The sequence below is a fragment of the Giraffa tippelskirchi genome, chromosome 6 (assembly GCF_054371585.1).
Source record: "Giraffa tippelskirchi isolate mGirTip1 chromosome 6, T2T-mGirTip1v1.2.pri, whole genome shotgun sequence".
NCBI lineage: Eukaryota > Metazoa > Chordata > Mammalia > Artiodactyla > Giraffidae > Giraffa > Giraffa tippelskirchi.
In genome coordinates this window covers 11,626,006-11,651,004 of record NC_137280.1, presented here as the reverse complement: position 1 = coordinate 11,651,004, position 24,999 = coordinate 11,626,006, and the positions used below count along the sequence as shown (strand labels likewise).

The 24,999-nt window shown below is 40.3% G+C and overlaps 1 protein-coding gene, 1 long non-coding RNA gene and 1 other non-coding gene across 11 annotated transcripts in view; 2 read left to right on the top strand and 1 right to left on the bottom strand.

Moving 5' to 3' along the window:
• The window catches only part of LOC145509059 (uncharacterized), a 293,882-nt gene extending 285,260 nt beyond the window's left edge, over positions 1 to 8,622 (bottom strand). The window contains exon 1 of the long non-coding RNA XR_014055830.1: positions 8,146 to 8,622. This is a non-coding gene — a long non-coding RNA (uncharacterized LOC145509059). The remainder of the gene's footprint in view (positions 1 to 8,145) is intronic.
• TRNAS-AGA (transfer RNA serine (anticodon AGA)) lies at positions 8,213 to 8,294 on the top strand. The gene has a single exon. It is a non-coding gene; the product is annotated as a tRNA-Ser (tRNA).
• A 152-nt stretch (positions 8,623 to 8,774) lies between the features above and the next one.
• Positions 8,775 to 24,999, top strand: part of CFAP418 (cilia and flagella associated protein 418) — a 51,368-nt gene continuing 35,143 nt past the window's right edge. For 5 of the 9 annotated variants that reach the window (XR_014055828.1, XR_014055827.1, XR_014055825.1 and 2 more), the window contains exons 1-5: positions 8,775 to 8,940; positions 13,888 to 13,975; positions 16,186 to 16,250; positions 16,771 to 16,836; positions 24,103 to 24,198. Coding sequence is in view for 4 of the 9 variants with exons in the window: in XM_081497033.1 (XP_081353159.1) it covers positions 8,786 to 8,940; positions 13,888 to 13,975; positions 16,186 to 16,250; positions 16,771 to 16,836; positions 24,103 to 24,198 (470 nt within the window). In the remaining 5 variants the exon portion in view is untranslated. Of the gene's footprint in view, positions 8,941 to 13,887; positions 13,985 to 16,185; positions 16,251 to 16,770; positions 16,837 to 16,997; positions 17,026 to 24,102; positions 24,199 to 24,999 lie in introns of all 9 variants that reach the window. The other 4 variants (XR_014055824.1, XM_081497032.1, XM_081497031.1 and 1 more) reach the window with 3 other exon arrangements.

Genomic DNA, 24,999 nt, shown 5'->3' with positions numbered 1-24,999 from the left:
AAGCTATGTGTATATATGAAAAGTTCAGATAAACCAAGGATTATTTTATTTCTGATGGAATTAAAAATATAAGACAGGTAAGACATCCTCCGTTACATACACAGTTATCAAACATTCTATATTAACTGGAAAACTTAAGAGTCATACTTATCCCAGCTTCCTACAGCAAGTGGTAGTTTTACACACTAAATCACTCAATATATTGTATTATTTGTGATGTGTTTTGAGGGGATGCACACTGGCAAAGTATACATGGAGTGAACACATTCCCCATCCGAAAAGGCTCTCACATTCCTGTAAAGGACATTAGAAAGAACTATGACAGACAAGAAGTACCAAAACATGGTTATACGGCTACAAACTCACAAGGGAGGAACGGACCACTTCTCATTCATAGATCAGAGGAGACTAAAAATGGTGACATTTTGACTGGGTCAAGAAAGACTGATGAGACTTCCCCAAAAAAAGCAGTTGAGTCAGGAAGGAGTAATAGAATGAACAAATGGGTAGATACAGGAGGGCACCAGATTCTTCCGGAAAACAGCCACAAGTGGAGTATGTTGGGAACCAGAGCACGTCCTGGGCAGGAAACCTCACCACTAATGTTTACTGAGCACCAACTGTGTGTTCTCATCTGACCCTCACAGCAGCCCAGGAGGGAAGGCACCATGATTTCCTTTTACAAGTGAAGGTATAGGGACATAAGAAAATGAAGTTAACTCGTCTTAAGGCCACAGCACGTCCAAGCGCCATAGAGCAGCCTTCAGGTCCAAAGCCCCAGTCTGCTGCCTCCTTCCAGGGATAATGGATCTGAGGGGCAACTAGGAGCCTTCCAGGCTGAGGACCTTGGACTTCACATGGAAAGCAACGTAAGCCCATCAGAGAGTTAGACAAAGGGGCTTCCCTGGTGGTCCAGTGGTTAAGAATCTGCCTGCCAATCCAGGGAACTGCAGTTCAATCTCTGGTCCAGGAAGGTCCCTCACGCCACAGGGCAGCTGGGCCCACACTACCGCATGTCCTAGAGCCCACATAGCAGTCCCCACTCTCAGCAACCAGAGAAAGCCCTTTTGCAGCAGTGGAGACCCATCACAGCTATAAATAAATACAAAAAAACAGATTACAAAGAGAGTTAGTAAGAAACAAGATATTATCAAAGCAATGCTCTAAGAACAGAATACAGCCAACTGTAGGTCACTAGTTATTATGAATCAATTGAAGTAGGTTTTGACTAGCACTTTTTTCCAAATAGAAGGATAGAATGGAATGGAATGGAATCAAATAGAATAGGAAATATCAGAATACATCTCACATCGATTAAAATATAATTTCGTAAAACTTTTGCCTCATTTTAGATAGATAACATAAAGAGGTAGATTAGATGGATGAATAGAGACATAGATAGCAGAGAGATGTGTATACTGCGTTGCGCATACATGAACATATTCGTGTTGAATCTTAACCTTAGCCAGAAACAAGAAAGACAAAGGGCTCATCCCCCAGGAAGAAGAGCCAACACGGGCCCGGAAATATCAGAATATTTGTAAACTAAGTGATGACTTCTTCCTCCCTAAAAAAGATATCCATGTCAAACCCCTAGAGTCTAATTCTCTTTAGGACTCACCCAAATTATCCAGGAATATCTGAAAAGGGAGCTCTACTGATGTGATTAACTTAAGAATCTTGAAAGGAAGAGCTTATCCTGGGTAATTTGGGTGAGTCCTAAAGGCAATTAGATGGATCCTCATAAAAGAGACACATAGAAGGCAATGTGAAGACAGAGGCAGAGACTAGAGTGATGAGTCCACAAGTTAAGGAATGCTAATAGCCACCAGAAGATGGAAGAGGCAAGGAACTGATTGTCCCTTAGAACCATCAGAGAGAGTGTGGTCCTCCCCACATCTTGATTTCAGACTTGTGGCCTTCAGTACTGAGAGAATAAATTTTTGTTGTTCTAAGGCACCAAGTTTGTAGTGATTTATCTTTGGAAGCCCTAGGAAACGACTACAGCCCTGGACAAGGGTTTGGGCTTTGGACAAAACTTCAGCCTCAGAATAGAAATGGGAGTTCAATCTAAAAGTAGAATAGAGGGACTTGCCTGGTGGTCCAGTGGGTAAGAATCTGCCTGCCAATTCAGGGGACACGGGTTTGATCCTTGGTCAGGGAAGATCCCACATGCCGCAGGGCAATTAAGCCCATACACCACAACTACTGAAGTCCGCGCTCTAGAGGTCATGCTCTGCAATGAGAAGCTACCCCAGCGAAAAGCCCACGCACCACAACAAAGAGTAGCCCCTGCTCACCGCAACTAGAGGAAGTCCACGCTCAGCAATGAAGACCTAGCACAGCCAAAAATAAATACAGAAAAACTTAAAATAAATTTTAAAAAAAGTAAAATAGAAACCCATCACACACTGGTTCATGGGACAGCCAGGCATGCTAAGTCACTTTAGTCATGACCTGCTCTTTGTGACCCTGTGGACTGTAGCCTGACAGGCTCCTCTGTCCACAGGATTCTCTAGGCAAGAATACTGGAGTGGGTTGCCCTGCCCTCCTCCAGGGGATCTTCCCAACCCAGGGATCAAACCGGTGCCTCTTACGTCTCCTGCATTGGCAGGGGGGTTCTTTACCACCAGCGCCAGCTGGGAAGCCCCATTAGACATAGGCCATCCCAGACCAATTCCAAATCTAGCCATGATGGAGAAGATTGAGTAAGTCCTGGAGTGACTCAGGGACTTGGGGGGGGACGGGCAGGGCCAGGGTGGGGTTCATCATGCAGGTAGGACTTTTCAGTACCAAGCAGGGCAAGTAGGAACTGACAGAGCAATCAGAGATGTTCTGCCAATCATAAATATATGGTAAACCTGGCTGCATGCAGTCTGAGATGATGTTCATTTCAGGAAAAAAATAAAAATAAAAAACCAGAAAATATGCTGCTCCATCTATGGAAGGAATCTGTCCCTTCATTCAAAGGCCAGACACATGCCAGTGCAGGGGTGTGGAGGTAAGCACGAGGTCTGCTCTGGCCCTCCCTGGGAGCCCTCACAGCCTCTCCTAGAGGTGAGACCTCCCTGCAGGCTCAGAAGATTCATTCTCCTTCAGCCGAGAGCTTCTGGGGCTTGAACGGACGGACCATTCCGCACCTGTGTTAGCAGGAATGGAGGAAAGGAAGACCTTACCATCTCTACAGGCTTCTAACTCCCAGGTCGGTCATAGAACCAGCCTTACTGTTACCATGCAATAGGGATTGCCTAGTCCCTAAAAGTCACATAAGAGGATTTCAATTTAGATGCTTTCAAAAGGCACTCTTCTCCTCCACCTTCCTAGGCAATATAGGAGAAATAACTATGCCTCAGTTCCAGTCCCTATCCCTCAGGAGTTTGTGTCCTCACACATAATATGAGGACTAGCCATAATCACTAAAACTATAGAGCAATGGTATTTGTTGCTAAGTCATGTCTGACTCTTGCGACCCCATGGACTGTAGCCTGCCAGGCTCCCCTGTCCATGGGATTATCCAGGCAAGAATACTAGGGTGGGTTGCCATTTCCTTCTCCAGGGGATCTTCCTGACCCAGGAATCGAACCCAGGTCTCCTGCAGTGGGTACCTTCAAATGACACAGACAATCAGAGACAAAGAACAAGGAGGGATAAGACAGGTTTTATTGATACATCAATCCGGGCATGAAAGGATTCCAAAATGTGAAAACCTAATATTAAATGTGTGTCTTTAATCTTATAACCACTAGAAACAGTCTTATCCAGAATAACCAGCATGATAATGAAATAAGATAATGTTAACAGTTGCAATGAAAATCTCTTTAATAATTAAAGAATTTCTAAATTGTTTCACTTCTCTGGCCTCGACTGCTTCATTTGTAAAATGAAAGAGTTTTATACACAACCACTAAAGTCCTTTCCAGTCCCCTTATATTCCTTGGGCAATTGATTGTAAGGGAGATACTTCTGTTGGCTTTATCCTTAGGGACTTCTGTGAGGTCTTCAAGTAGGGGGAGCTTTAGGATTTTCAGAAACCTGTAAGAATCTTTAAGCTATAAAGATTGGTTGATATGGGGAAGTGTGATTGAGAAAATAGAGCAAACTGGTCAGCCTAAAATCCTGGGTTCCTCCCTAAGGGGCACTATGGCCAACTGGGACCAGGAAGACCACTAGGCACTAAACCTAAGCCCTGGCCTGTCAGACATTTCTAATGGCCTCCATCCATTTGGTTCTCACTTTGCCTTCATTATAATGCCTAGCTGAAACTTTTACTCCCCCACATAGCTCCCCAACTGATCCTTTTTTTCTTTTTCTTGAATCAGGTTTAACTTTCTGAAGGCTGAAAATCATAAAGCAAAAATTGATTTGAAACAAGGAGGAGGGAAGAGGGAGCTGGATTCACAGAACACTTCTATAAGAAGTGAAAAAAAATGGTTTAATGTCAAAGCCTCAAACAAAGGCTGGACTACTGACTCCTCAGAGGGTTGATGGGTTTGAGCCACATGAATTAGCACTTGCCTCTTCGGGCTGATCTGTTTGTTGGTTGCTATGTGGATTGGTGATAAAATATCCATTTGGGTGGGATCAAAAATTGTATTACCCTCTTAGAGCACATCTGTGAATACTGGCCTTTTGAACAAATGACTGTAGTTCTCCAGGTCTCTGCGCTGTCAGAGGCTGCTTCCCAAATACCAACTTTGAGCCTAGCCCTACCATATGGACTCATGGGGGTCCGTGAAAAATAGTGTTAGAGGGGCCGGAAAGCACGAGAAGTTCTGACAAAAAGTGACAGGGTTTGTCCAGGCTGCTGAAAAGAAATGTACTGAGACTAGAAAGACTAAGGAGGTGCACACCTTCAGAACGTGTCTGTGAATCAAAATATACCCTAACAGATTCTTGAGACAGCCCCGGCAGCCGTGTTAACCTTGGCATTGCTATCATTAAAAGGCTATGCTCATTTCTGGCACCTAACATGGGACACTTTGACAGCAACAGGGTTGATGGAAGAGTAAAGAATCTGTTTTGCAGTTAAAAAAAAAACACAGTTCTCGGATTTCTCAGGCCATGTGAAATCATGCCAGAGAAATACTCGATTTCAGCATTCTTCAGCTCTCTGCGATGATGCCGCAAGTGGTGTCCCCTACGTGTGATGATGTATTTCAGAGCCAGAGTTTTCTCAAGATGTTCCAAGCCTGCAGGCTCCTGATCCTTTTTCAAATTACAAAGATGATAGGATCCCAGCGAGAGCTGTGATTAGTCTAAACTCTCCACAGCTGTGAGAGACGAGTGTACAAATTCCAATAAAGATTCTGCGTGCTCTGGACTGAACTTACCTATGCAGCACTGAGGCCTAACTCAGGGACCACTTAAAAGACTCAGAGCTGCCCCAGTGCTATTCCATCTCCAGCATTAGCTCCTGGGAGACTGGAAACCGTTCTGCGAAGATGCCTCCTCTCACACCCACGTGGCTGTCACTGCCCAGCAGTGAGTATCTATTTTTGGTGTAGGGAGAGAAAAGCATTAATACATTTACCCCATGGACTGTAGCCTGCCAGGCTCCTCTGTCCATGGGATTTTCCAGGCAAGAATACTGGCGTGGGTTGCCATTTCCTTCTCCAAGGCATCTTTCCAACCCAGGGATCGAACCTGGGTCTCCTGCATTGCAGGAAGACTCTGCCGTCTGAGCCATGAGGGAATCGCTATTAATATATGGGAATCCAGAGAGGCCTTGCAATTCATGATGTGAACAGCCAGGAGGATTATAAAACACCTTGTAACCAAAGAGGTTGGCCTGGACTGTGTGTGAGAACAGAACCAGTTGTATTACCACCTCTAACTCATTTAGATCAGTGCTAGCAAGAAGGCAGGTTCCGAGCAGTCTTCAGTTACTTGGCAAAGTCAGCGGGGCTTTGTTTTCTTATTTTGGACACCTTTTCCCTAAAATACTTCCTTGGAATGCTAAGTAAATGTAACAATACACAGCACGCCACTTTTACCATGTTTAATAACTGTATTGTCTGAAGACTCTGGGCTATACTCCTTTATGAAACATCTGACACTTGGCATGCTTTCCAAGACTGGGAAAGAGTTAGGGGACAAGTATTCACACCACTGTCGACACATATTAACAATTATAGAGATAATAAACAAGATTCTTTACTTTGGGGTAAAAAAATGAAGAAATATGCTTTTTAAAATTATTTTCTAATATGATTTGCATGAATTTTCCAAAGCCATGCATACATTCACCAGGTACAACCACCTCCACTGCTGAGAGTCCACCGAAGTGCACCCGTCATTGCTCCTGACATCTGGAGTTTTTCCTTTTTTTGGCCACGCTCTGTGGCTTGCAGGATTCCAGTTCCTCCACCAGGGCTTGAACGTGGGCCACAACAGTGAAGTCTGGAATGTTAACCACTAGGCCACCAGGGAACTCCCTGGAGATTTTTAATAGTGTGCTTTCATTTTCCAGTTTATCACACAGCCATCCACATATGTGTATATGGCATTTCTCACTGTAGACACTGAACTTGACTTTCTCTAAAGCCGGAAAGACAACACAACTGAAGTCAGAAGTTCCAAAGAAGAGGTGATAAGCTGTAAGTGAAATTCTCAAAACACCTACCTCTGGATGATCTACACATGATATCAACACAATAAAATTGGGGTGGGAGTGGAGGAAGAAGGAAACAAGCTTCATTTTTTCTAATATTCATATAAATAAAACACAAAACTAGAAACACTTCCTCTTTTATCTTTCACAGTCCTTCATGAAAATCTACATGCTAAGTCTTTCAACTACTGGTGGTATACCTCAGATTTAATCTTTTCTAAAGAAAAGTCAAATTATTAACTTAAGTGTATTAAACTGTATGCAACTATGCATAAATCCCCCTGGAACCATATTGCAAGGGTAATTTCAGTATCAAGTGGCTTATTCCTCTCTTTCTGCTGGAGGTCAGTTCTGAGTAGAAATCACCCAGCAAGGCAAGTTGGGGAAAAACAAAATAAAACATTAATATACTAAGTGGGACATCATACGATATGACAAGATTCTGATAGTTAAAATAACAACCAGGGAAGCCTGACAGGTAAGGGGAATGATGCCTTGCTGGGAATATTCAAGATTTGCCTGGTGGTAAACATTAGTGACATGCTGATAAGTGCCTGACAACTAGCTCTAGCCAGAAAAGTATTTTGCACCATTTGCAATTTCCCTGGTGTAAATACACCCAGGAAGCCTAATTTCAAGCTACCCCTGTGACATCACTGAATGGGAAGTTAGGAAAAGATTCACAACAATAGCCCATTGTACACTATTTCAGATACAACAGATATAAATAACCTCCAGCATAAATTATAGTAAAATGTAGGGTAATAACCAGACTGTGGTGAATTTTGACTATTGTTTCTGTTTTTTAATATAGTTAATTTACATAATTTAATTTTTTAATACTGGTTGCATTTAACAACTGGCTCCCAAAAGTCATGAATATTTAAAGGCTGGCTCTACATTTGCTCCATCATATGTTGTCTGTTCAGAATATCTTTCTTGATATTCTGAACAGACAACAAATAAACCAAGTAAATGAAGCTACTAATTCATTTCGATCAAAGAGTTTCCAAGCCTGCCAACCTCTTTGCAATTGCCCTTCAGAAATACTCAAAAGTTCAGGTTAAGTGTGCATACATACAGTTGTATCACACATCATACTTTCCTGAGCAGTGTCTTTAAGACACTGTGGGACATGCTAGCCCTGCATAGTGAATTGAGATCAGTGGGGAACACTATTTTAGTGTGTAGTGGGTAAAAAGAATCCTGGAACTGTTTGTGCTTAGACGGCGGCGGGGGAGTGGAATGATCACGCAAGGAGCCTGGGAGGCTGATCCGGCGCCCTAATGTTTCCAGTTCTCTCGGGAAAATGAACACCTCTGCAAGCCAGTGTACAGCAGCATCAACCTTTCTTCCCTCTCTCTTGTTTTCTGACTCTTAACTTTAGCGATTTTGCTAAAATTCAGTTTTTTCTGATTGGCGATACTCTCAAGATCCCCTCCGAGAAGCTAAAATTACTAAGAGCTAAAACATTCAAATGTGCGCTTAATCTGACAGAACAGCTTTGTAGTGTTTTCCTCGTGATGCAAACATACCTGTTACTAGAGTAGATACTTGTGTGCAGGCTCTACATAGATCTCACTGCCAACAGCACCACCAGCAGTAGTCGTGGCCGAGTGGTTAAGGCGATGGACTAGAAATCCATTGGGGTCTCCCCGCGCAGGTTCGAATCCTGCCGACTACGGGAAGTCAATGTTTTGACACAAGTCCTTATTTCTCTTTTGCAGGCTTCTCCGCAGACCATTTAAAGAATTTATGAACGGCTGGGATACGACTGGGACCCCAAGGGGGCTAGACGAGGAGGAGATGACAGAGCTAGGCAGTCGGACGATTGTGTTTACAACCTGAGTCCAGGAGGAGCGGGAGACGGGACAAAACACTTCAGACAATCGGGAACAGGAAAGCCAGTAGCGCAGAAACGGACAACGCCGACCTCCCGCCCCGCCGCCGGAATGTCCGCGCCGCCCGGGGGGCCTTGCGACCCCACCGCGTCTTTTCGTGCGAGCCTGTCTGTAACCAAGCCTCGCGAGGCTCGTAAACGGCGCGCGCCTGCGCGGGGGCGATGGGGCGCGCACCCCGGGAGGGGCTGGGGGGGGGGGGGTGTCCTCGCGTTGCCCCTGGAAACCACCCGGTGCCAGAGCGACCCGGGCGGGGAGCAAGACGTGAGAATACAAGATGGCGGAGGACCTAGACGAGCTCCTGGATGAGGTGGAGTCCAAGTTCTGCCGACCAGACCCACTGAGACTGGGTACGGTCGAGCGGCCCAGAGGCGGCGGCGGCGGCTTCTTCGGCAACGACCAGAACCGAGCCGAGGCGAAAGAGAATCTCAGGTTAACAGGCGGGAGGGGTGGGCTGTTGTGGTGAAGCCTGCTCCAGGCCCTAAGGCCACCCCTCCGCCGCCAGACCGAAAGAAACGTACCCCCAGCCCCTCCCGCGAACTCCAGCTCCTCTCCGGGTTCGGGCCCAGACCCTCAGTTCCTCACTCCCCGGGGCCGCGCATACTCCCGCCCCTCGTCCTCGAGGATCCTAGCATCTCTCCCCGAGGCCCGCCCCCGCCCCCGAGCAGGCCCCGCCCCTGAGAGCCCGCGGCTTCACCAGGTCTGTTCCACCCAGACACATCCCCGGGGCTGCCGGTGTGGCTGCCGGTGTGGCTGCCGGTGTGGCTGCCGGTGTGGCTGCCGGTGTGGCTGCCCGTGTGGCTGCCGGTGTGGCTGCCGGTGGGGCAGAGAGGGTGCAGCTTAGGCCCCTGCTCTTGAACCCGGAGGGGGTCACGGTGACCCGGGCCTCCGTCTGCGTGAGTGATTCTTGTCCCCTTTTCAGGTGCGGGGACCCCATTCCCCAGGCAGAACAATCTTTGGGCCAGTTGCTGGAGAAAACGTTTGCTTTCTAGTCCATCATTTAGTTGATTCCGCCCCCCCGCTTGCCATCCCGCACCTTGAAGCTCAGAATTGAATGAGATTGGATTTAGGATAAAAGGTTTAGTTATTGGTCACACTCTCTCTATAATCCCACCACCGTTCTTCTACCCACGGCCCCAACTAAGGGTCCCAGAGGATCTCAGGCATCCAATTTGAAATTTGGGAAAGTTTCTTAAAGTCTTGGTTTTTGATCCAAAAAAGTATCTTCATATTTGTCAGTTTTTTTTTTTCTGTGTAATTATTAAATAGTAAGACTTTCTTCTTATCTCCACTTCCCCTCAGTTCCATTTTTGCCAGAGTTGAGTATTGTCCTTCAAAGTGATAACTTGGGAGGCTCTGCAATAACTCTTGCTTGAATCTCTTGGAAACTCTTGTGGAATTACACAAAGGCAGGTTTGGAACAAGCCAAGAAAGTCAATCTTGTTCATTTATGGTTGCATCTGTGGGGTTTGTTTTGTTTTTGTGTGCCTCTGTGATTTCCCAGAACCCAGCACCATTGCTACCCAATTTACTAGATTTACCACTAATGACATATATTTGTTTAAAAACTCACCCTCACAATAAAAACATTGGAAAGAGTCTAAAGTTCAGAAACAGAAGTTCTAAAAATTAGTTGAGTACTGGGCAGCGTTCTAAGAAATAAATGTTGAGCCAACTAAAATGACTGCTTTGAATGGGCTAATGCTTACTTGACTGTATATACAAATACCATTCTCATTAATTTGTATACTGTTATCTTGAAGGCTGGACATCCTCCTGTACTGATTTCTAGCACATCTACCATTCCTGTCCTAGAACAGTGTTACCTTGCAATTTCTTTGTTCTTTTTATTCACTCCTTTGAGGGTGGAGAGAATTTATCAAAGAGCCTTCCAGAGCCTATTCATCTTAGGAGAACTAGCACAGAGGGCTAGGATCACTTGGAGCTGGCTGCTGAAAATGGTAAGGATTGGTAAAGTGGACAGATCCTTTCCAAGCACAGGTCCTTTTATGCCTCTCGGTAAAATCCATCTGTAATCCTCGCACCCCATCCCACCATACTAAATCAAATTCTTCAATAATACATTACAGAAGCTGTAGCAAGACAGTACTACTGTTTTTCATGTGTTAAAACTTTTCATTTGGCAGTATAGTTATAAAGGCAAATTGCACAGAAAGCAGCAACAAAGACCCTAAACTTAAATATAAATGCAGGATATAATGTCAAACATTAAAATTTTGTCCTGAGCCAAAACTGATACCAGAAAGTTAGGAACCTATTTATATTATGAATGTATTAATAGGAGACTACCTGCCAATTGTATAGTGATTTAGCCTGTATCTCTTTTTCTTGAAAGAGTTAAAATACTGAAACTGTGTCTTTAAAATGATAACTCTGCAACTAATATATGACTATGCCACATCTGGATATCAGGAACTGATGCTAATATAAATGGTCAGAACATATGCAATTTGATGAAGACTTCAAAATGATAAAGAAAAATATATTATGAGTTTGGTTTTTTTTAAAAAAAAAATACTGATGTGAGTTGAACTGCATTAAGAATAATGTGGTTCAGCATGATACACATGGGGAATATTTACAGATAATATCATAACCTCCTAGATAATAGCTATAATAATAACCAACATTTATTGAATCCTTTCTATATACTAAGAGCCTTATATGTGTTGTTTCATTTAATTTCCAAATCCCTATGCTGCTGCCGCTAAGTCCTTCAGTCTTGGCCGACTCTGTACGACCCCATAGACGGCAGCCTATCAGGCTCCTCCGTCCCTGGGATTCTCCAGGCAAGAATACTGGAGTGGGTTGCCATTTCCTTCTCCAGTGCATGAAAGTGAAAAGTGAAAGTGAAGTCACTCAGTCGAGTCCGACTCTTAGCGACCCCATGGACTGCAGCCTACCAGGCTCCTCCGTCCATGGGAGTTTCCAGGCAAAGAGTACTAGAGTGGGTTGCCATCGCCTTCTCCAAAAATCCCTGAGGCAAATGCTATTATTATCCTCATTTCACTGACCAAACCAAGACTTAGAAAAATAGTTACTTGCCCAAGTTCATATTTCCAACTCTACCAAGACATTGTACACTTAGATATAAGCTTTTTTGTATACCTTTCACATTTAATTGTGGTTCAAGTGTTAAACCCCAGTTTTCTATATTATGTAGAATACGTATTTTACTTTTGACAGAAACTATATTTTAAATCAAGATTCAATATAAGAAGCAAAGTCAGAGGACCAATAACTATTTATTAACCTTTGATAAAGATTATTGTATTGTAGCATCAAAAGACCAAACAACATTATACTGTCCTTTAAAACTTATATGCTTTCTCAGTGAAATGATGGCATTTTTTCCCCACTCCTATAGGAAAACATAGACAAGCATAGACATCATAAAATTGTATGATCTAATAACAGACTAGAATCTTAATGTAAGCTGGTAATTTGGACCCCTAACAGTACTGAGTAGACTGGTAACATTTGAATGCATCTGATTCTTGAAATTGTGAAACTGCAGGGGAGAGGGAAATCCAGAAAGAATATCCTGAAAACCAAAGGAGAAAATTTCTAGGGGACATTTTAGCAACCTGCTGTCATAATAGAAATTGAAGGAATTGGTACCCAGATGTCAGGTACTTCTGAAAGATTACAAAGGATTGTTACTGAGAAAGGCCATTGAATGTAATGATTTGGGCAGTAGAGACTTTGGGGGCAAAAAAGGAGTTTCATTGTAGTAGAGGGATATAGAGGCCAGAGACAGAATATTACACCTGTCTCTGAGAAGTTTTAAATAGTTGTCTAGACCTGCTTGTTACATACAAAATGAGGTTCTGTGTGCTTAGTCACTTAGTCACGTCTGACTCTTTGAGACCCCATGGACTGTAGCCCGCCAGGCTCCTCTGTCCATAGAATTCTCCAGGCAAGAATACTGGAGTGGATTGCCATTTCCTTCTACCAGGGGATCTTCCCAAACCCAGGGATCGAACCCGGGTCTCCTGCACTGCAGGCAGATTCTTTACCAACTGAGCTATGAAGGAAGTGTAGAGTGGAAGATGATAAAGGTAAAAGTTAGAAAGGGAAACACTGAAAAGGCAGAGTCTGAACAGAGATAGAATCAATCATCCAGTATTAGACAGGAGCCTCTGCATTCTCTTACATCAGGTTAAGTATCGCATTCTAAGCAGCATCAGGAGCTTCGCTGGTAGCTCAGCTGGTAAAAGAATCCACCAACAATTTGGGAGACCTGGGTTCTCTCCCTGGGTTGGGAAGGTCCCCTGGAAGAGAGCATGGCAACCCACTCCAGTATTCTTGCCTGGAGAATTCCATGGACAGAGGAGCCTGGCGGGCTACAGTCCATGGGGTCACAAAGAGTCGGACTCTCTGTGGGGTCACGACTGAGTGACACAGCACGAATAGTATCAGAGAAGGACTGTAGTCCTGATGTTAAGAATTTCAGACAAAATGTGTTTCTAGAAATAGAGTTCGACTGAAAAGCCTGTCTTTTAAAATAAATAATTTCATGATTCAGTGAAGTTATAAAGTAATAATGATGTATAGCATCTATACAATAGAAACTCTGAAGAGAGTTAATCTCCTTTACTGTTAGGTGTCTTGAACTGCCCTAGATTCAATTCCAAGCCTCTCCTCCCACTATTTATATGACCTTGGGCAAGTTTTTTAATCTCTTCATCTTTGTATTCAGTAAATGTTACTGAATTCAGTAGCATTCAGTTAAATGTTAACATTTAGTAAATGTTAGCTGTTATATAGAAGTCCCATGCAGTAACAGTTTGTCAGTAATCCGGTGATGGCTTTACCTGCAGAAGGTAAAGAGGTGGTTGAGGTGCTCTGTCAAGCAACTAACACTGTTCTCTGTGGGTTCGTACTTGATCATTTGGTTATATAACCTTTGGCTCCTGTAGTAAAGAGACTATTATTTGACTTACAGTGGAACCCTTAGGGGAAAATTAGACATATGAAAATTATCTTTGTTTATAAGTCTCAGGTTCTACTTATAATTGTACATATTTTTTATTCTTAAATAAGTGGTTGATGTAATTTGGAAAAGTATATACCTACCTTTCTCTTATACATATCATATGGCTTTAAATGTTATATTTTAAGTATGTAAAAGTACACGTGAATTTGTACCCAACAAACTACATCTTTTTCTGAAGAAACTTGGGCTATGCCCATAGTACAAAAAAAATAACATCACATTTGTCCTTTTGTTATCAACTCGAACAATGGACTTTATTGAAACAAAACTCTTCGGATACTTGGCTGACTTTATCTGCACTTAAGCTTCAAATGTTTTCTTGGTTTTTTTTTTGTTGTTGTTGTTGTTTCTTTTTCCAGATCAGCAGAAACATTTGAAAAAGAAGATGATCTTGACAGTCTTATTAATGAAATATTTGAAGAGCCCCACTTCGACAAAAAACGCTTTGTAAGTAAAGTGTCGTAAAGGTAATAGCAATTCTTTCATTATCTCAAGACATGTTTAGAATAATCTGAAAACTTATAGAATTTACAAGTATCTATAGTCCTGAATTATGAGAAGTAAAATTGTTTAAAGAAATTGTTCCACTTAGATTTATACAAGAAAAAAGTATTAGAAACTGTGTATGTTTTGCTGTTTGTTTCTCATCAAGAATGATAAATTAAAAAAGCCGTTGAACAAAATGCAACTTACAGATGACGTTGATTACTTGTATTTATTTGTAGACTCTAAGAGCACTTTTCTAAAAGATCAAAATCAGCTTTCATTATAGGAATGTTGTTGGCATCTCAGATGCTTTGTCATTGCTCTCATCCGTGAACTAATGAGTTAGTTGGTAATATTTTAATTTTTTAAATACTTGTGTATCTATGACAACTTTATAAAAGCTTGTAAAATAATGTAACAGCCCTGTATATTTACTACTCATACTGAACATACCTTAACATTTTGCCGGATTTACTCGTCTGTATTTCTTTTCTTTTTTTTTTTGGCCACACTGTGTGGCTTGCCGGATTTTAGTTCCCCCACTGGGAATTGAACCTAGGCCAAAGTAGTGAAAGTGCCAGTGAACTACCAGGAGCTATATATATCTTCGGATCAAGGCATTTCAGAAAGAGAAGGAAATACTTTTCTAAAGAAGTATTAGAGAAGATAATTTGAAACAAAAGTAGCTTTTATAATCATGAAGAAATACACTTTTATACATTTCTTCTGTATGCTCCCTTTTTTTGAGGGTGAAGAAACAGATTTTATTTATTTATTTATTTATTTATTTATTTATTTGGCTGCACCTTGCAGCATGCAGAATCTTAATTCCCCGACGAGGGGTTGAACCCATGCCCTTCAAGCTTGGAGTCTTAACCACTGGACAACCAGGGAAGTCCTTGTATGCTCCCTTTTTGAAGTTAGTTATTATATTCAGTTTTCCAACCTGCAGAAGAGAAAGCAACCCAAGTAAACTTCTGGAGAAAAGCAGATTGATGTCAAACATTGATTGGATGAGAAAAGAAGTGTGTGAATTGCCAGTCTGTGCCCAGCTTGTCCGAAGAGGCCAGATCATGCTCCTAGAACAATAGTCCCTCCCCCATTGCTCACCCATTGTGTTGTGTGTTTCTTTTTTTTTTTTTTAGTTAAAGTATAGTTGACTTACAGTATTATGTTACTTGCCAGTTATTTTGTTCATTAACCATTTTCAGACTCACCCAAAAAAGCCCAGAAACAGCTGCAGATGTCCCAGTATGCCAGCTTTGAGTTATAAACATGAGCCAGGATGGCACATGGAGCACGCTTCCAAAGACAAGAAGAGACTCAGGCACATTAGTATTTTTCAGATATGCACCAAAATGTTTCCAGTTCTGTTTAACATCAGTTTTACTTAACAAATAAAAGAGTTAAGAGAAAATAGTAAAACAAAGTATTTTGCCTCCATTAAATTTCCTCACCTACTAGGTAAAATGATGGCATGTCTCTGCATAGTTTAAATTGCCTTTTCTCCTTCTCATTTCCTTTCCTTGGCGGTGGTCCTAGCATGTGGTTGGCTTATGTTGTTTGGTACCTTATACCGGTTAACACTTAATAAATGCTTGCTAATGATGATGTTATGTAACCATATAGGAACTACTGTATGGTTGTGACTAGGTAGCTCTACATTTTCATTGAATGTCTAATGGTTGATACCATTCCATTTGATCAAAACTAATATTCCTGAAGTTACCCAGGAGTTTGGTTAATTTACTTTTAGTTCAGGTGAGTACCATTCACAGCCTTTAAAATGAGTCTGAGGTTTTTTTCCTCAATTGCATTTTTCCAGGATGAAGTTTTAAATAGCAGATCCTTCATATTAAATCATTGAACTCTAGTATTAACTGAAGAATTATAAAGTGACTCTAAATCTTAGCTTGCTAATAATGGCAGTATGTCAATTTTCTAGACTAAGCGTTAGCATAGTAATTTGTAAATTCCTCAGGGAGGTCTACTTCCCTTTTGCTTTTAAAAAGTTTTGATCATTGTTTCTATTTCTGAAACTTTAAAATCATAGGAAATTTTTATTTAAGCCATTTTTAAATACTTTTGTTATAAAATAATGAATATTAGTTTTCATGTTACAATTTTCTAAGTTACCTGTGGTCTTTTATTATTTTGGTTTTTTTTAACAGAAATTAAAATCTAAATCTTCAGGTAACACATCTGTCAGAGCTTCCATTCAAGGCCTTGGTAAAACGTAAGTCGGGATTGCTTCAGTGAATTATACCCACTGCTAAGCATTGTCTAGTAGATTTTGTTACCATTTAACAACATTGAGCAACAAAGCACTGGTTGGTTTTCAGGAAAAAGACCAAATAACAGCATTTTCGGGGTTCTGTGACTCCTTAGTGCAAAGGAACTTGAATGGGAGGTTATTGCTGTTGTAAATAATTTTCTGCTGTGTAAAAAAAAGTGTGAACAGTTTCTCAGAATTAATGTGCTGTTATACTCTTCAGTATTTACTTTGTCCCTTACCTTATTTGGCAAACACATTTTTCTCTGACTCATTTTAACTCTTTGAGTGGTCCTTAATGTACAGGTTTTATCCAATAAAAGCACTGACCCTGGAATGAATACCTCTTCCTTGTAATAGTTGACTTGCTCAGGAAAATATGCAATTTGATTTCAAGAATATAGAGTCAGTGAGGCCAAATTAACTTCTCATGCTTCTTTTATGTTTTTGTTTTATTTTTCTCCCATCTGTTAAACATGTCTAGCTGCAGCCCAGTGTACATTGGTGGAAGCACTGTTCCATGTGGGATTGGGACAAATACTTCACAGAGGTAAGATGTCAGAAATACGTTATACATTAATTAGGTTTTTCCAAATTGATACCCTGTTAAAACATAGTTCTTATCATCTTGGCATGAGTATGTTTCATCATAAGAGGTATATTTTGTTAGCCAGTCTAAGAACACTTTACTGAAATGTATATTTTTTGTAGGTGATAGCTGTGAAAGCTATGATGTTGGGTATGTATTGTTCATTGTGTTGACACCTTTTCTAAGATCCCCTTGAAGTGCCTGGGTCACTTCCATCCCAGCTTGGTTTCCACAGGGCACCAGGAGCTAAGCTTCTGCTTTGCCATGTTTCCCTCCAGGCACGGAAGCCAGGCAGTAGACAGGTGAACAGTGCAGCCATGTGCTATATGATGTGTTACGCACCCTGCCTTGGCCAAGCAGCATGAGAAGCTGCGGGTCTGGAGAACCCAAAGAGTTCTTAACCATAGTCTCTTGATTTTTCATATTTCAAAAGCAGAAACCCTCCTTTTGTCGTCTCTTCCCCAACCCACCTTTTACCCAGTGTCTCACTCAGTACCTCTTTCAGGGCCGTCTTACAGTCACAGTGCTGCCTATCCCAAGCCCCCGCAGCCTCAGACTCCCAGCCTATCCACTGTCAGTTGTCATAAAGTGGGGAAACAGACTGATTTTTAGTGAATCTTTTTTTTATTGAAGTATAGTTGTTTACAATGTTTTTAATTTCTCCCGTCCAGCAAAGTGATTGAATTATACATATATATGCATTCTTTTTCATATTCTTTTCTATTATGGTTTAATCACAGGATACTGAATATAGTTCCCTATGCTATACAGTATGAGTACCTTGCTGTTTATCCATTTTATATATAATAGTTTGTGTCTGCTAGTCCCAGACTCCCAAGCCATCTACCCCCCCACCCCCTCTCCTTGACACCCATAAGTCTTTTGTCTGTGAGTCTATTTCTGTTACCTAGATAAGTTCATTTGTGTCATATTTTAGATTCCACATATAAGTGATATCATATGGTATTTGTTTTTCTCTAACTTATTTCATTTAGTGTGATAATCTCTGGGCCCATCCATGTTACTGCAGATGGCATTATTTTGTTCTTTATTATGGCTGAGTAGTATTCCATTGTGTATATGTACCACATCTTTATCCATTCATCTGTCAATAGACATTTAGGTTGTTCCCATGTGTTGTTTACTGTTAAATATTTCAGCAAATCATTTTACTGTCCTGATAAATTTGGTTCTACTTTTACAGAAGCCTACTTAACTAAATTATTATATTTTGTCTAATTATTTCTAAAACACTTTTTCATTTTCTGGTAATTTTTTAAGAAATAAAAGCCTGAACTATATGATTACATAGTCACATTTCAGGAGAGATAATCATTGTATTGAATAATAAAAGTGGGATCCAAAAAGCCATCGTTGGAGGGTTGTGGTGCAGCTGGCCTAGATCCTCAGAAGCCTGGAAAAAAGGGACATGGGACCAGAGGGAAACTGGGGATCTGGGAAAGCCTAGACCAGGAACACCAGGCCATAGACAGGCTGCAGCAGCCCGCAGGAATGATGCTTACTGTGAGGGCTGTACATAAGCGTTGCTAGCACCTGACTCATCATGCGTTGAGGACTGTCTGTACAAAGAATTAGAGACACAAACTGCCCTTAGAGAAGAATTCCGTCTGGTTGCTGTCAATCCCGACTTACCTGTGTCAACCCAGTTGGACTTGTCTCAGCCATTGCCAGACCACTCTGCCTCAAATCCAGGCTTCTCTCAAGTCACCCGTAAACTATACAGCAAAGGTCTCCTAGTTACCATCCACTTCCATCACCCACATTAGAGCATTAAAGAAAAGATCCCTCACATACTGTCTTGAGCACCTCTCCCCTGTTCAGAAGGAAAATGAGAGCTGCCATCTGTCTCATATTGACTCTAAACTCATTGTTTGCTTTACTAAATTGTTGTCCTTGTTCTTCCTCTTCTTTTTTCAGTTCTTTTACCTCCAGCTAAAGCCTGGGTCAGATACTCTAATTCCAGTAGAACGCTTGTTATGCTTCTATTAATACTTTCCACTTAACACTTTTCTGCCTCTGAGTATTTCTACATTTATTCCCTGTCTAGAATGGAAAACACATACAATTTGCATTTATATGTACAGGTAAGTGTTTATATTCACAGATCTCCTTCACCCATCTCAAAGATATTAATCACTGACCACCCTCTTCATGACACAGATCAGCACCCACAGAAGGACAAGCACATACATATTCACGTGCATTTAAAACATTATATGTGTGAAGTACGTTATATGTCCGGAGCACTTTTTTTATATATGTGTATTGGTTCATCTGCTCACAGGGAAAAACCAAGATGCAGATAGAGCAAGAATTTTTAACCCCATTTTATAAATGAGGAAGTTGAGGCACTGGTGTTATTTTCATTAAACATGTACTAATTCATCAAGTGCTTGCTAAGTCCTAGGTTTTAAGTGAACACCTTGTGGCGAACAAATAAATAGACAGTTCCCTTAGCTCTATGAGCTTTCAGTCTAGATAAGGAAAGAGACTTTGATTCTACAAATAACTATTTAATTTCCACATAATATGTAATGTAAAGGATACATGCAGGATACTATACACATAGATAATTGGCATTCTAGCTAATATGAAAGGTTAGGGAATGCTTTCCTAAGCAAATAATATTTAATCAGACTATGATGCGATAAGTCGGAATTAAGCAAAGAGAGGGGACCATTGGCACCACCATGTTAAAGGAGGACACACCATGTTAGATGGGGCATACCACGTTAGGTGGTCCCTGAGCTTGAGAAGCCAGAGGTTTTGGAGGAAAGGAGCAGCCAGGTGAGCTGGAGTGTGGTGAGTGGGGGAAAGAGTGGCTCCTGAAGGAGCTGGAGAGGTGGTCAAGGGATATTTGGTTTGGGGCCCTGAGCAGGATTTTAGAAACATAAGTCTCCCAGAGCAATGGAAGCCATTGGGTTGTTTGTTTTGTTTTTTTGTTTTTGTTTTTTAAGCAAATAGAGATGACATAATCATATTTGTGTTTCTAAAGAAATTTTGGTTCTAGAATATAAAATGAATTGGGATTTGGAAGGTCAAGACAGGAGGGGACACTGGAAGGCCAGTCAACAAGCAGGAGTTAGCAGTGGTCCAGGAGAGAGGCAGTGATGGCAGCTGTGACCAGTGCTGGCGGTGGCTGCAGGGAAAAGGGGTCTCACTGGAGACACTTAGAATATAGAAATGACAGAATTCAATGATTAAATGGCTACTGGAGGTAAGAGAGAAAGTTGTCAGAAATGACTGCCAAGTGCTGTTCCTTGCCCAAGGCAAGGACTCAGCTGTGTAACTTGATTCCTAGTCCATTATGCTTTCTAGTATACCAGTTGATTATATAATGTATGCAAGAAGGAAGCGCTTCTGCTACTGTAACTGTTCTTATTTTCCAACTGCCCAAACAGCAAGACTCCCCACTGCACTGTGTAGATCTGACTGAAAACCACAGAGTCTGTGCAGAAGACTATATTGGGCTGTGTTTTGGACATTCCCACCACTAACATCTTTACAATAGTAGAGATTTTACTTACTAGCCAGCTAAAAGGACAAAGCCATTGGTGACACCTGCGTGTTTGTATTTTCTCACATTTTAGAGGAAAGACATGACAGTTATCTTTAATTGGAACCATGACTTTATGTTAAATATTCTTTTATGTATAGTTAGGAAAGAAAAATATATTTAAGCTCTGAAAATAAGCACTGATTTACATGCTGAGAGTATAAAGGAAGGTCTGCTCTACCTATTTTTCATGTGTTGTATCTGTTTGATTTTAAATAAAGCTCAGGTTTGAGAGTAATCCTGAATGATTTTAGAGTGTAAAGATTTGAGTCTTTTACCCAGCTGGTAGAAAGGAGGAAGAGTAATAGCAAAGCGTGGTGGCGTTGATAAGGTACAGATAAAGCCAAAGCGTCATCTTCAAGCCAAACTGAATTTTACTCTGCTCATTTTTTAAACTACTTGCAAGACTGGAGTGTTCCATAGACTGGTACTAATTATGATCTAATAGAGTGAATCGTAGCAGCAGAATGATTTCTTAGCTGCAAGTTAGTTTTATGTTTCTCAGAGGACAGTGTTTGTAGGAAAATGTGGTAGTGTGAATAGATTTGAATAAACTACTAAATTTTAAATTAAATAGCTGTATTTAACATTATGGTTGAAATTTTACACATACAAAATGTCAGGAAATTCTAAATTATAGTTCCCAAAACAGCAGTAATTCAGCCAAATTGCACATATGTATTAAGGCATTAAAGTTAACACTCTGTGCAGTCATGTAATAAACTACATATGCATAAGAAAGCCAGTTATAGCAGCTTTGGGAACCATCATTTTGCATTTTCCTGACCTGTACATTCAAAATCCAAGTTCAGATGTATACAAATATAAGTGTGTTGAATTTCCATATGTACAGATTCAATTTCATAGATTTCTAACAGTTCAAAAGAAAATATGGAATTGTTTTTCAAGCTTGTATAGATTTTAAATGTTACTGTTGTAATTAATATTTTTAGAACTATAAAGCATTATCAAACTTTCAGGCCAAAATATATTTGCAATTTTGAAGTTACATATCTGAATTTTAGAGGGAAATAAGTGAAAAAAATATAATTATGGATTTTATTTTTTAATTATAGAAGTATTATATGTTTATTGAAAAAAAATAAAAACAAAAGTCAAAGTGTATAAGGAGAAAGATAACAATCTCCTTCCAAACCTAGACAGCATGTTAAAAAGCAGAGACATCCCTTTGCCAACAGAAGTCTGTATAATCAAAGCTATGGTTTTTCCAGTAGTCACACACAGGTGTGAAAATTGGACCATAAAGAAGGCTGAGTGCCGAAAAATTGATGCTTTCCAACTATAGTGCTGGAGAAGACTCTTGAGAGTCCCTTGGACAGCAAGGAGATCAAACCAGTCAATCCTAAAGGAAATCAACCCTAACTATTCATTGGAAGGACTGATTCTGAAATGGAAGCTTTAATATTTTGGCCACCTGAGCCGACTCATTAGAAAAGACCCTGATGCTGGGAAAGATTGAGGGCAGGAGGAGACAGAGGATGAGATGGTTGGATAGTATCATTGACTCAATGGACATGAGTTTGAGCAAACTCTGGGAGATGGTTAAGGACAGGGGGACCTGGCTGACTGCAATCCACGGGGTCGCAAAGAGTCAGACAGGACTGAGTGACTGAACAACAGCAAAATGTTTTTATAAACTTCTAAACACCTGTACAGGAAAATCTGGGCAGTAGTTTTTACAAAAACAGGATCATGCTATATATGTTATTGTGCACCCAGCTTTGTGCACCTTTAGGTCAATAAGTAAATGTAATTATCTCTCTTTATCAACTGCCTGATATTCCATGGTATAAATGTTATTCAGTCTTTTCCCTCTTGGATAGCTATACAGGTGATATCCTGTTTTTCTGCCATTTCAACAATACTGCAGTAGAAATTCTTGAGATATATGCCTGTATTCTGGCACTTTTATTTGTAGATTCCCCAAAATGGGACTGCGGGCACAACAGCTAGGTATAATTTAAATTTTAAAATTATTTTATAATTTTAATTTTAAAATTATACTAAGATCTTTCCCAAAAGGTTATAAGTTCACATACCCACCAGAAATGTCTGAGAGTGCTAATTTTTGCTAATATATTTGGTTTAAATATATATTCCATAGTTGCTTTAAATTTTAATTCTTTATATAATGTGTTAACTTTAACAAATGCTATGTGCCAAGCACTGTTATAAGCACTGTATCAGTATTAGCTTGGTTAGCTCCTCCTAATTGTGAGCATGTAAGTATTATTATCACCATTTAAGAGATAAGGAAACTGAGTCACAGAGAAGTTAAGTTACTTGACTATAATTACACAGCTGGGGAATCAGCATTTGAACCTAGGCAATCCTGTCTACACTCTTAACCACTAATCTATGCTACCTATATTAGTGAGAGTATATTTTAGATTTTTTTTCATTGTTGTCGTTTGTAAGCATTGTTTGTCAGTATAAGTATTTGATTATGTGTTAAAGATGTTTTATTTCAGTCTATTACTGGTCTTTTCACTTTGTTTTTGGTATCTTAGAAAACCCTTATTTCCTTTTAATTTTTAGATGATCAAATGTATCTATATTGATTCTAGTTTTAAAATACTTTAAACAATGAGATTTCTTTAAATCACAATTATTATACAAGTCAAATTGTTTGCAGCAGCAATTCATAATTCTTACTGTATATTATCATTTTATTCCTGAAGTTACCATATAGTACATGAATTTTGAGATTTGCTTGGCATTTCAGTTCCTCAGGTTGTCACTGACTACCTGTTATGTACTAAGTATTGTTTTAGCAGTTCTGTCCTCTTTCATTAGCAGCATTTGGCCCTTTACTGCATCTCTGCCATCAACATACAAGCCTGCTCTTTTTCCATATTTTTTAAAGCACTTTTATCATCTAACATAGTGTATAATTTAGTTATTATTAAGTATTGTTTATTCTTGAATTAGCATCTAAGCTATATGAGGACAGAATCTCACCAGCACATAGTAGGCTTTCAGTAAATATTTTTTAAGTGAGTGAATGAATACATTAATGCAAAGTAGTGGGGAAACAGAAGCAAATAAGATATTGTCCCAGCACTTACAGGAGAAACAGATTTATTTCAATATAATGTGGCAATTCTGTGGTAGAGGTATCCTGAAATTTTCATTAGGAAGGGAAGCACTTAAAAAGTTCTCTGCCTCAGGTGCAATTTAAAAACTAAAAGACCTACACATCAGTTTTTTTCTTTAAATCTGTAAATATATATGTGTACATATATATATGTATATCAGTATGTAAGATCTTAGTAAAATAGGTAGGTTTATGCAGAAATTTAACCTAAAAATTCAAATAGGTAATCAGTCCATTAGTATAAAAATTTATAATCAGATTTATCTTTTGTTTACTCAGTAATCTGTAATGTACGGTATAGTCTATGAATAAATCAGCAGATTTTCACATTTTTAAAATATTTTATTTATTTATTTGGCTGCACCAGGTCTTAGCTGCAGCATGTGGGATCTAGTTCCCTGATCAGAGATTGAACCTGGGCCCCCTGTATTGGGAGCATGGGGTCTTAGCCACTGGACCACCAGGGAGGTCCCAATTTTCAAATTTAAACTTACCAATCATTTCTAATGTACAGTTCTTTTTCTCTGAACAGAGCATGTGACCATCTGCGCTGTACAGCCTGTGATTTCTGGGTAGAAAGCTACGATGACTATAGGTGGGACAAATCGTGTGATTACCTGTTTTTCAGGTATGTTTCTAAAAACATCACTCTGTGAAAAATGTGCTTAATGCAGCTTTGTATTTCTTATTGTGCTACGATGCCTCTTGGTGGCCTTGGCCAGATTGTGTGACCTGGAGTCTTTGATATTTCTCACATCATCTCCTTTCCATCTGTGCTATCAGCCTAATTAAGGACATGTTACTTCTGGACAAGAGTTCAGAAGTGGCCTCCTCACTATTTTTCCTGAGTATAGTCTCTTCTCCCAGACCACCCTTCACTTGCTGAGAATTAAAGCATAACTCTGAGTATGCCATTCTCTTGCCCCAAACCCCTCTGCTTACAGAATAATGTCCAAATTCCTTAGCATGGCATATGAGACCCTCCACAATTCGGTCCCCATCTGTCTGTCACCCAGCTTTGTCTTTCCACTATACAGTTTTCACCTTTACAAGGTTGTAGTTACATCAGAGTACTCAGTGTTCCATTCCCTATGACTTTGTATAAACTCTCCGCCTCTTGGGGTACCTTCCCACCATTTTAGCTACCTAAACCCTACATGTCCCTTGGTACAATTCATTGCTCATTTTCCATTGTTCCCTTACCACTCTCTCAACTTGGAATTAAATTCATCCTTTTTCATGTGTCCACAGCACTTTGTACCTGTTAACAGTACTTAACTGTAATAAAAGGTTGAAAAACTCTTAGGTTGGTATATGTCTGCCTCCCTCCTTGTGGTTGAGATCATGTCTTACTCATGGTTTTGTAATACTTACCGAATGCCTAATTTTTGTGTGTGTGTGTGGCATGTGGGATCTAGTTCCCTGACCA